The sequence below is a fragment of the Dermacentor variabilis genome, chromosome 3 (genome assembly GCF_050947875.1).
Source record: "Dermacentor variabilis isolate Ectoservices chromosome 3, ASM5094787v1, whole genome shotgun sequence".
Classification (NCBI taxonomy): domain Eukaryota; kingdom Metazoa; phylum Arthropoda; class Arachnida; order Ixodida; family Ixodidae; genus Dermacentor; species Dermacentor variabilis.
Window position 1 is genome coordinate 40,363,890 of NC_134570.1, and position 12,009 is coordinate 40,375,898.

The 12,009-nt window shown below is 51.9% G+C and overlaps 1 protein-coding gene across 1 annotated transcript in view; it reads right to left on the reverse strand.

Moving 5' to 3' along the window:
* Positions 1-11,126, reverse strand: part of LOC142574483 (dorsal-ventral patterning protein Sog-like) — a 37,482-nt gene extending 26,356 nt beyond the window's left edge. Inside the window, exons 1-2 of the mRNA XM_075683547.1 lie at positions 11,116-11,126; positions 10,074-10,201 (exon numbers count right to left, since the gene is read on the reverse strand). Coding sequence (XP_075539662.1) covers positions 10,074-10,201; positions 11,116-11,126 — 139 coding nt within the window. The remainder of the gene's footprint in view (positions 1-10,073; positions 10,202-11,115) is intronic.
* Between the last annotated feature and the right edge of the window lie 883 nt (positions 11,127-12,009).

Consider the following 12,009-nt stretch of genomic DNA (forward strand, 5'->3'; position numbering starts at 1 on the left):
TTGTTTTGTTGTTACCAGTCGACTCATGCTTTGCCGGGACCTTCGGATGCTTCCAGTTGTACCCCAGGCCGCCAGGCCAACGCTACCCTTGGGGTTTGCGACCCAGGTACAACCACGGGCGTCAGCGCCGAGTTCCCAACAGATCGTACCAGCGGTGCGATCCAAACATCTGGTTGGCAGCGGTGAGATCACCTCCGACTTCAAACAACTGTCTGCCAGCGGTGAGATCGCGACAACGGAGGCCAGCAGCGAAGAGATGCAGTTGACTGTATGCTGAGCAGCTCAACGACGATCCGGGAGCAGTGCAACGAGCCCTGTGTGATGACTGGTTGCCTGCAGCGGAACGACTGCGCTGAACTCTTGACTGCGAGGTTTGGTGAGTGCGGGACTTTCTTCTTCTGAGCTTTGCCAGGCTTTTGTTAGTGTCAGAAACAGAGCTGGTAATTGTGGTTGTCGTTGCTGCCGGGTTAGTTTGCGGCAAGACAATAGTAAGCAGTAGAGAAAGCAGCATTCAGAGCAGCCATGGATTTGAAGTCGTTGCGCAAACCGAAATTGTTGGAGCTTGCAAGAGAGTTGGGTCTGGATGTCTCAGACAAACTAAGAAAACCTGAACTGCTAAAGGCTATTCTTGAGTTAGAGGCTGAGGATGACGAGCTGTCGGAATGCCTTGAGACTATTGAAGAGAGGGAGACTGCAAAAAGACAGGAGCGCGAACTTAAAGAGCAAAAAGAAAAAGAAGAGCGCGAACTTAAAGAACAAAAAGAAAAACAAGAGCGTGACCGTCAACACGCTTTGGAAATGAAGCGTCTTGAGGTAGAGATGGAACGCGCTCGTAATGGAAGTCAGGCACACGGTGCAGGAGAACGCGTATTGTTCAAAATGACTGACCTGATGCGGCCGTTTAAGCTTGGAGAGGACATTGGTTTGTTCCTGGTTAACTTTGAGCGAACGTGCGAGAAGCAGGGGTTCTCTCGGGAAACGTGGCCACAGCGCTTGCTCACTTTGTTACCCGGCGAGGCGGCCGACGTAGTCGCTCGCTTGGATAGAGAGGAGGCAGAGGACTTCGACACAGTGAAATCGAGTCTTCTAAAAAAGTACCGGCTGTCTGCGGAGGCGTTCCGTCGGAAGTTTCGGGAAAATGAGAAAGGCAAAAGTGAGTCATATACAGAGTTTGCGTATAGGCTTATGTCGAACATGCAGGAGTGGCTCAAAGAAGAGAAAGCGTTTGGTGACCACGATAAAGTTCTGCAGTGTTTCGGGCTAGAACAGTTTTATAGTCGGTTACCGGAGAACGTGCGATACTGGGTCTTGGATAGGCCAGACGTTTGTACGGTGGCTAAAGCCGCTGAGCTAGCCGAGGAGTTTGTGACGCGTCGGGCTCGCGGAGCTAAGGACGGTCAAAAGGGTGAATTTGGCTCGAAGTTTGAGAGGCCGAAGTTCACACCCATGAGAGCAAAGGGGAACACGCGTAGTGAGGATGCAAGTGAAAGCAGTCCGACCAAACGTAAAGAGACGGCGGCAGCCGAAGCCGAACGCAGAAAGCGGTTCGAGATGAGGCGAGCGGGCGTTTGTTATACGTGCCAGAAGCCGGGTCACTTTTCGGCGCAGTGTCCGGAAACAACACCAAAAGTTGTGTTTTTTTCAATAGGCAGCACTGACGAGAACATGAAGCTTCTCGAGCCTTACATGCGAGACCTCCTCGTGAACGGGAAAGAGTGCCGAGTGCTTCGCGATTCCGCAGCTACAATGGATGTAGTTCACCCGTCTTATGTAGAACCCCATATGTTCACGGGCGAGTGCGCATGGATCAAGCAAGCCGTGGAAGCTCATAGCGTGTGTCTGCCAGTAGCAAAGGTGCTTATTGAAGGACCTTTCGGAGCGCTTGAGACGGAGGCGGCAGTGTCATCTATGCTGCCACCCCAGTACCCGTACCTATTTTCAAACAGGTCCGATCACCTCCTGCGCGAGAAGGGGCTTTTGTTTGGTGAAGCTAGTGTTCTGGCCTTAACCAGATCGAAGGTTCGGGAGCTCGCTGCAAAGGCGGTAGTTGCGGGGCCGACGTTATCAAACAACGAAAAAGGGTCAGAGGCGCAGCAAGCTGATATTCAGAGCACGCCCGAACAGAATAAAATTGAGTCTGTAGCGTTGAAGGCGCCAGATACTGGAGAGGAAAATCCCGATTCGGGAAAGTTAGAAGAGCTATCTACTGATTTGCTCATCGCGCCTACGTCAGACGGACTTGATAGGTTGCTAAAAGTCAGCCGGTCGGCTTTGATAGCCGAGCAAAAAAAGGATGGCAGCCTGGAAAACGTGCGCTGCAATGTCAAAGAAGGTATCGCCAGGAAAACTGCGCGTTTTGTGGAAAGAGGTGGAGTCCTGTACCGGAAGTATCTAGACCGCAGAGGAGTGGAGTTCGATCAGCTGATCGTTCCTCAATGCTATCGTCAGGATCTGTTGCGCTTGTCGCATGGGGGTTCGTGGTCCGGACACCTAGGAGTTAAGAAAACTAAGGACCGTCTCTTGCAAGAGTACTATTGGCCAGGGTGTTTTCGGGACGCAGACCATTTCGTGAGGACATGTGACACTTGTCAGCGGGTGGGCAAACCAGGGGACAAATCGAGGGCGCCGTTGAAATTGGTACCTATTATTACGGAGCCTTTTAGACGGCTCGTTATTGATACTGTGGGACCTCTGCCGGTAACAGCCACGGGGTACAGACACATTTTGACTGTGATCTGCCCAGTGACAAAGTTCCCTGAAGCAGTGCCGCTTAAAGAACTCAGCTCAGTTGAGATAGTTAATGCACTACTGTCCATATTTGCGCGAGTTGGTTTTCCTGCGGAAATCCAATCAGATCAGGGCACAGTGTTTACTAGCGCTTTGACGACAACTTTTCTCGAAAGGTGTGGGATAAAGCTGCTACACAGCTCAGTGTACCACCCACAGTCGAATTCCGTTGAGAAGCTCCACTCCGTCATGAAGCGCGTGTTGAGAGCGTTGTGTTTTGAACATCGAACTGACTGGGAGCTGTGTCTGCCTGGGGTGATGTTTGCTTTAAGGACCGCGCCGCATGCGGCTCCGGGGTTTTCGCCAGCTGAACTGGTGTACGGTCGCTCGCTTCGATCTCCGCTTCGCATGCTTCGAGAATCGTGGGAAGGTAGGGGCGACGACCCAGTCGTGGTGGAGTACGTGCTTAAGCTCCTCGAACGCTTAAGAAGGGCACAGGAGTTGTCAGGTGAAGCAATGACAAAGGCCCAGCAGAGGGCCAAGGTTTATTATGATCGGACAGCCAGGGCCCGTCGTTTTGAGGTTGGCGATGAGGTCATGATATTGCGCACATCGCTAAACAACAAACTAGACGTGCAGTGGGAGGGCCCAGCACGATTTGTTCAGATACTGTCGGACGTTAACTACGTGGTAAGTCTGCCAGGAAAGCGGAAAGCACAGCAAGTTTACCACTGTAATCTGCTCAAACCTTATAGACAAAGGGAAGCAGTGGTGTGCATGATGGTAAACGTTCCTGAAGAGCTTCCGGTCGAGCTTCCGGGACTAGGCTCAGTGACGAACAAGGAAGACACCGGTCAAGTCATTAGTGACCTTATCAGTAAAGCACCGCTGTCGCCCGAGCAGAAAACCGAACTACACCGGCTATTACAAGAGTTTCAAGGTCTGTTCTCTGAGAGGCCTGGTAGGACTTCTGTACTTACTCATGATATAGAACTTACCTCCACAGAGCCAGTACGATCCAAGGCGTATCGGGTGTCACCCCGCCAGAGCGATATTATGGAGGCTGAGGTAAAGAAAATGCTACAGCTCGGTGTTATTGAGGCAGGTGAGAGTGATTATACCTCCCCTTTGATTTTAGTTGAGGTACCGGGCAAGGAACCTCGTCCTTGCGTCGACTACCGCAGGCTTAATTCCATCACTAAGGATCAAATTTATCCGATCCCTAACATCGAGGAGCGCCTTGAGAAAGTTAGTAGCGCTCAGTTTATTTCCACCCTAGATCTTGTCAGGGGTTATTGGCAGGTTCCACTTACAGAAGAGGCTAGTAGGTATGCGGCGTTCATTTCACCAATGGGAACATTCCGTCCTAAAGTGTTGAGTTTTGGTTTGAAGAACGCGCCATACTGTTTTTCAAGCCTCATGGATAAAGTGTTGCGGGGACAGCAAGAATTCGCTTTACCGTATCTAGACGACGTAGCGATATTCTCCGCATCCTGGTCTGAGCATATGACACACTTGCGGGCAGTGCTAACCCGCCTGCGCGAAGCAGGCTTGACAGTAAAGGCTCCTAAGTGCCAGTTAGCACAGGCCGAGGTTGTCTACCTCGGTCACGTGATTGGTCAGGGTCGTCGCCGCCCCTCTGAAATAAAAGTGGCCGCTGTGCGAGACTTTCCGCAACCGCGCACAAAGACCGATATTCGGTCGTTCTTAGGTGTCGCCGGCTACTATCAGAGGTACATCCCTAGGTACTCTGATATCGCGGCTCCCCTGACGGATGCTCTAAGAAAGACAGAGCCCCAAACAGTCGTCTGGGACGAGACAAAGGAAAGAGCGTTTAGCGCCCTAAAGAGTGCCCTAACAAGCCAGCCTGTGCTACGATCGCCAGACTATACAAAAGGGTTCATTGTTCAGTGCGATGCTAGTGAGCGAGGCATGGGCGTTGTACTGTGCCAACGGGAAAATGGAGAAGTAGAACACCCCGTCCTGTATGCTAGTCGTAAGCTGACCAGTCGTGAGCAGGCGTATAGCGCCACCGAGAAAGAGTGTGCGTGTCTCGTGTGGGCCGTTCACAAATTGTCATGCTATCTAGCCGGCTCGAGGTTTATCATTGAGACGGATCACTGCCCTCTCCAATGGCTGCAGACCATCTCTCCCAAAAATGGCCGCCTCCTGCGCTGGAGCCTCGCTTTACAACAATATTCCTTTGAGGTGCGTTACAAAAAGGGGAGTCTCAACGGTAACGCCGATGGCTTAAGTCGAAGCCCCTAACGTAGGAATCAGCCTCAAAATTGTTTGTTACTGATGTTTTTCTTCCTGAGGCCGGATTTTTTTTAACATATTGCTTTTGTTTAGTGTTTCAAAGTGATGATATGCTTTCTAGTGCAATTTTTCAATTTGTGGACGCGTTCTGAGTGATGCTAGACTACTGTAAGGAACTAGGCAGTGGTATAAAAAGGGGAAAGAGCCTGGCAGGGCTTAGTGAGGGTTGTGCCGTGCTTGCTGACTGAGCGGTTGAGTTTCAGCGTAGTTCTAACGCTTGCCGGGAACGAGAACAAAAATGTGAACTCTCCCGAAGTCACTTTGCAGTGTCCCGTGCGAACCTGAACGAGAGAACGAGGCCTTCTCTGTGCGCTGCGCTCAAGAAACGTCGAGGGACGCCCGACTTCGGTTATGAGCATCATCGAGCGACATCCCTCCGGACAGCGGATGCAGTCCCCTGTCCATCGGGATCTCCTTCCCCCGGCGGGGCGGTCTGTTGCGTTTCGCCTGCGACACGTGGTTTTGCCGGCGCGACTGCGGCGGGGCGGCAGACATTTTGGCCCGATCGTCGTCGCCGCAACGCTCATCGGCAGGTGTTTCCAGGCGCGACTGCGGCGATGCGACCGCAAAGGATCACCCTCGCATTCCAGTCATTGTGCCAGAACCAGGCGCTGCGAAAGCAGGGATCATCCTCTCATTACAGTCATTGTGCCCGACCGGCAGCGCTACAACAGGGTGCTACGAGATCGTGCTCGACATGGTGCTACGGCATCGCTACAACAGGGTGCTACGAGATCGTGCTCGACATGGTGCTACGGCATCGCTACAATAGGGTGCTACGAGATCGTGCTCGACATGGTGCTACGGCAGCGCTACGACAGTGTGCGTCACCATTAGCCCATTGTACATTCACGTGCTCGTCTTTTGAGGGGTTCCTTCTTGCCCTCAACTGCGAGAGCATAAAAACAGCTGCCCCGGACGCCAAAAGAAGGGCTCCGATTTCTTCTGTTGGGTGAAGTGCTCTCCCGTCTCTCTACTTCGGTCAAACCTGACCGCCAACTCTTTGCAATGTTAAAATAAACAAGTTGTTTTGTTGTTACCAGTCGACTCATGCTTTGCCGGGACCTTCGGATGCTTCCAGTTGTACCCCAGGCCGCCAGGCCAACGCTACCCTTGGGGCTTGCGACCCAGGTACAACCACGGGCGTCAGCGCCGAGTTCCCAACAGATCGTACCAGCGGTGCGATCCAAACACCGCGTGTTCTTTAACGTTCCCCAAAGTCGGAACATTGCCCGAGTGTAAAAATGGCTGGCGTGGCGTTAAGGAAGCAGTCAGTCCCTTTCGTTTATGCTTATCGGCGTTCCCAAATGACAAAGAGTCGAGTGGGAAATCCTAACCCAAGAGGTTGCCTCACTGATGCCGGCAACGTGACGTCATCAAAAAGAAGGTGCTTTTATTCGAACAAGAAGCGGTTTTATTTGTGTTTGCTTTCTTGCCATTCCGTCGTTCTAAATCGAGACTTCTAATTATAATCAGATATCATGTTCCGGATTTTGCGGTATTTCATTTGGGTAAAGAGAAGCCCATCACGACCGCCATTCGTCTGAGGCAGACCGACACGGTGAATGACCACTAGAGTCACAACAGTAGCTCGAGTGGCTACGACTAGCCCCCTTGCCTTTCTCGCTTTCTGTCTCTTTCTCTACTAGCGAATCGTCCTTGCTACGTGAAGTTGTAAAACCGGAGGCATAAAAGAAGAAAGCACGCAAGTAACGACATGGTCACAAGCCCACAAGGAATTTAAACCAATCCACGTTAGGGAGTCGACTCGGCTGCACAAGGCTACCGCGTCTCAACAACAATCGATTCCTTCTGAAATCGAACATAAACGGAAATCGAAGCCAGCTTCAGCGATCGACTCTCCGTGCGCGCTTCTCGGTGAGTCGCGTTCTCTTTAATTCGTAGTCCTCCCGACATTCAACACATCTTGGACACGCGGCGAATTAAGTGCAGTGTCAAGAAATGATAGGATCGCAGCATCGATCGTGCTCTCTGCTATTGCTTCGGGACGCTTATATTGCAACGGGCCTCTCAATTCTCCACTACAGGCTTGCAACGAGTTATAAACGAATAGACAAAGTTATCGCGAGGGTTGGATTGTGTTGAGTCGCCTTGCCGTTTTACTGAAAAGCAGCGGTGCTCCAGGCAGACAAAAACAAAGCTACAATGGTACGAAATGGGAGAACACGAAGTTTGGGCGTCTACGTACCCATAAGAACAAATGGAGTTCCAGCCACTGCTTTTTTTACGAGAGTAAGTGCGTGTTACATTTTTAACGCAGCTTGGAAGATTAATCTCTCTCGCTGCTAAAACGACTTTCCTCTGCTATCGCCTAATGGTAGCTTATAACGTACCCCATTTGGAAGCATACACTCTTTAAAAAGTTTGCGCCCTTTGGAGCGTCTCTTGTCCAACAACAGTAATCGTCATCTGCCTTGCTTCCGTTTCTTTTCTTGAAACCTCTGCGCTCGTCATTTGCCTGTCGAGAATGCTGTGTCATGCTGATAACGCGCTTGCCGTTCGTGACCTGGAAGTACTGGGCGCGCAGCGCTAACGAAAAGAAACACGGGTAATACAGATGACGATTATTGTTGTGCGACCCAATTATCCCAAAAGTATGCGAAATTTTTTAATAGCGTACGGGTACTCTAGCAGAAGCAGTTAAATGTGCGTCAATTACTTATTCTCGCATAACAGAATCGCCACGACTTCCCTTTCTTAGACCAAAAAATAACCACGGGGTAGACAGGTGGGTGAGTTTTTACTTCCTCACTTCTTCAGCTCATTTCAGTCTTCGTTTGACAATCTAATGTTGTGGTAAAGCAGGCCAAGGAAGTTGACAGCATCTCCAATATCATCAAATAGCGCAACAAATCAAGAGTCAATGTGTCTCTACTCTACACTGCGTCGCTCATTCTCAAGACACCAGTTGCGATGCAGTGTATGTACCGCAAATCAACGAGCCAACATTTCAAATTTTTTCGCGCCTATTTCAAAGTCATTGAATCACCTTTACTGGTGAGTTCACATTTGTAAGAACGGGTTGGAAATGTATACCATACCTTGCAGCGCTAACAGATGCAAACAACGAACAAAGTGCACACAGAGGGAAGCGCTTTCTTGTGTGCTTGTGCGTGCAAGAAAGGAGTGCTCGTGACTCCCCTTGACGCAATATAGCTTCCTGACTCCCTTGCGAGGAGTTCTGCTACAACTCCAATAGAGTAAGTGCACTCCGAGTTCACACAAACAGAGCAAATTAAATGCGTCGTGAATTCGGGACGAGGACTTACGGAGTCGCCATCTGTGCGAAGCGCCTCCTTTGCGTAGTATGAGTCACCACTGCGGCGCGCTCCTCCTAGGTTTTGCTGAGGGCGTTCAATAAAAACACCACGCGGCAGCCCTCCTGGACATTTATGTAAGTACCCTCTAAACGAGGGAAGTTTTTGACTGTTGATAACATCTTGGGCAAACTGAAAGCGCAGAATCGTTTACAGGCGCTATCTCTTTACCGAATACGTGCGTCAACGCCACTGCGCACGGTCGCCGCGATGGAGTCTCCCGAACCACCTTCTTGAGTGAAACCTATAGGCAAACGCTGTGAGCAAACTATGTGAAATATGTTCTTATAGTGGGCTGTCTGCATAACTAAATGGAGTATAACACAATGAGGCATCAATCCAGCGATCGCCCGAGTTCGCAGCGACCGACTGGGCGTCTGCATGCATGTCCGCGCACACTTTCGCTTTCGCTGCGTGCGCGTTTACGCACCGTGCCGTGAGCTTTAGGCCGCAGAATATGGGCATTTGACAGTACGCAAGCAACCATTGTTGCGTGGACGCTATCAGAACTTTTCAAAAATATTTTCATTGCAGCGACCTCGACGTCTACGGCGACTGTGATGAGCCGTCGCGACGATTCAATATTTTTTTTCTTTTAACTTCTTGCACGTTTTATTATTATTTCGCAAGTTGCGTCGCGCTGTATGTTTATCGGTCTTCTCAGCGTGCGATTTCTCGCTGCTTCTTTTGTAGCGTAAAGCTACACTACGCGGGTTGCGGCCAAGCTTTGCGTGCTTCTGCGACTGCCCCACTGCGCATGCGCGAGAGCTGCGTGACATCACGAGAGGCGCAGCTGCGCAACACCCTCTCAATATTGAGAAGGCGCCGGCGTGTTTGCGGAGACTGCGAAGGAAAGGAGGCGCAGGCGAATTGAGGCGCAGTCTCCGCAGACACGCCGGCGCCATGCGCGCCCGCTGCTGCATTTAAGGCATAAATATAGTCGGACGTAGCGCGAACGCGCGCACACGTTACGTCACGTTGGCGAGAGCCATGGTTCGACGCATTGGCGCCGCCAACGTAACCAGACGCGGCCAACCAGGCTAACGCGATTCGACGCCCACGGCGTCTAACGAGGCTCGCCTGCGCGCCGATAACGTCGGACAACGCGTATTTACGATTGCGGCGCCGCGCGGCACTGCGCATGCGCGAGCAGGGCGCACCGTGCGTATAGATGCGCGGGAGAGACGCTTGATGCAGCGCGCTCGACATGGAAGTTAACGAGAGTCGAGCCGCTGCCAGTCGGCGCAAACGACTGGAAAATTAACCAAACATAACCATACATTTACGCTACGTACATCCTGACGTAGCTGAGCTAAACCACTGCCAATTTCTTCGTAATCCAGAGCATTAATTCATAACACAAACATGACCATATGCCATGCCTTTCTTTAATGTGCGTCTTACCGCTCAGTTTCCGTTCCAGTGAACTTTCCAGTATCTAGCGTCAACGATTTCATAGACCAAACCGTAATGACATTAGCCGGGCAGCGGGCGCGGGCGACAGTCTCATGACGCGTTTTCTGCTACTCACAGAACATCGCAGCCCCGGCGCCGTAGCAGAAATCTTCCTCGCGTCTGTGCTTGTTGCATACCCGAGTTGCAGCCGATGGCTGTCTGCCGCTGCTAACAAAATAGAAGAGCTAGAGGCAAAATTGACCAAGCTTACGGAGCCTCGGGCACAGGACGGGCCTTCGGTGCCCATGCAGCAAGCTGAGGTGGCAGAACAAGATGACAGGGCCTTGGTCACTTCAGGACTATCTAGCGTCTCGCAGTGCTCGGGCAGCACAACAGTCGAGCGCATGCCCATTATGGAGCACCTTTTGGAAAATTTAGAATGCACAATTGTGGACATGCCAGGTAAAATTTTAGCGGACATCAGGGCATCCTTCCGGGAACTCTGGGAACAGCAGCTCCCGCACATTGTGCAGAGCAAAACTCCAGCCGTGATTGACTCTGTCCTGTCCACAGTACAGGAACGGGCTAGCGCCCAATTTAGGAACAGCCGCTCTCGCTCTCGTTGCCAGCGACCGGATTCGCGTCGGCGAAAGGTGGTCACTCGTAAGACCATAGGCTCCCTGGAACACAGTCCGGCTGCCGCCTCCCCGGAGGTCGTGGTGCCTCTTTCTCAGGCGCCATCGCCTTCGGGGATAGGGCATGCCCCTCAAAATTAAAAAACAACATTCACTATGGCTAGCCGACCCCAGAGGAAAGCCCATAATAAAGCCGTAGAAGAGAAATTCCAGATCATACAGGTGAACTACAGGGGTTTTCGGAGCTGGAAGAAACGGTCGCACCTCCAGCTTTACCTGCAGTCCCTCGGTTCCGTGCCGGCGGTCCTGGCTCTACAGGAACCCGGCGCGGAAGCGAAATTCACTGGGTATTGCACGTTTCAGGGATGTCCTACAACGTGCATCCTGGTGAACAAGGCGTACACCGCCATCCCGGTCGACCTCGACTTGGAGATTGATCAGGAATACACCATGGTCAAGGTCCTGCCAAATAAGCGCCATTACCCGTCAATACATATTCTTAATATTTACTGCACCCCACACAAGCAGCGCGTAAGTTTCAACGAAATCTTCTACCGCGCGCTGAAATCGGCTGACAAGGATCCTCTCGTGATTGTTGGGGACTTCAACGCTCCCAGCCTTCATTGGGGATACCGCTTTGTGAAGGCCAGAGGACGCAAGCTGGCGGAGTTAACCTCCGCACTTCCTCTCACGCTGCTCACGGATCCGGCATGGCCCAAACGCGTGCGCAATTCGGTAACACGTGACACATGCCCTGACCTATCTCTCGCTAAGAACGCTAAAGATGCCGCCTGGGAGAACCTGGGGGACTGTCTTGGTAGCGATCACTGCCTTCTCCGGATCACTCTTCTGGCGAGGGCGGCTCGTAAAAAGTGGGGCAAGGCCAAATTGACCGATTGGCATAAGTTCAGAATGCAGGAGGTACCTCCCGTACTCTTTTCCAGGGGTTACGCTGAGTGGGCAAAGCAATTGAACACAATACAGCAACAATACGTTACGACAGTTCAGACTTCCGAAGACATCCCCGCAGTGGAAAATCACCTAATGCACCTGTGGGATGACGAAGTTTCCCTGCTAAGGTGGCTTCAGCGCTCCTGTAAAAAATCTCGCCTTCCGCGTAAATACGTTCCATACGTCAAGAGATTGGACCCCAAGACATCTGAGGACGCTCTGGACGCTCATGCGCAGTCTGGTTTTTTGACATTCAGCGAATGTCACTCCATCGGCCCTGCGGCTGAATTGTACACCGGGACTAGGCCTAGTACCTCCGGTGACGCGCTGGCGGTGGTAGATTCGCCGGCGCCGCTCATCACGACGGCATGACCGGCCGCACAATTGACACCTGAGCCTGGATCCCAGCTCCTGGTTCCTGCTCCAAGTCCTTCGGCTACAGCCCACCCATCGCCTTCCCGAAATGCACATCAGACCGTGAGTGATCTGCCCTCAGGGCGGAGCCCGGCTATGGCTTCCCATACACCGATCGGGAATGGGGCTCCAGTTGTTGTGCATGACGAAACGAGTACCCCTATGGACTTGTCTTTTGCGCTAACATCTGCGCCGTCGGCCCCCCGTGGTTCTCAGAAGCGTCCTTCGGA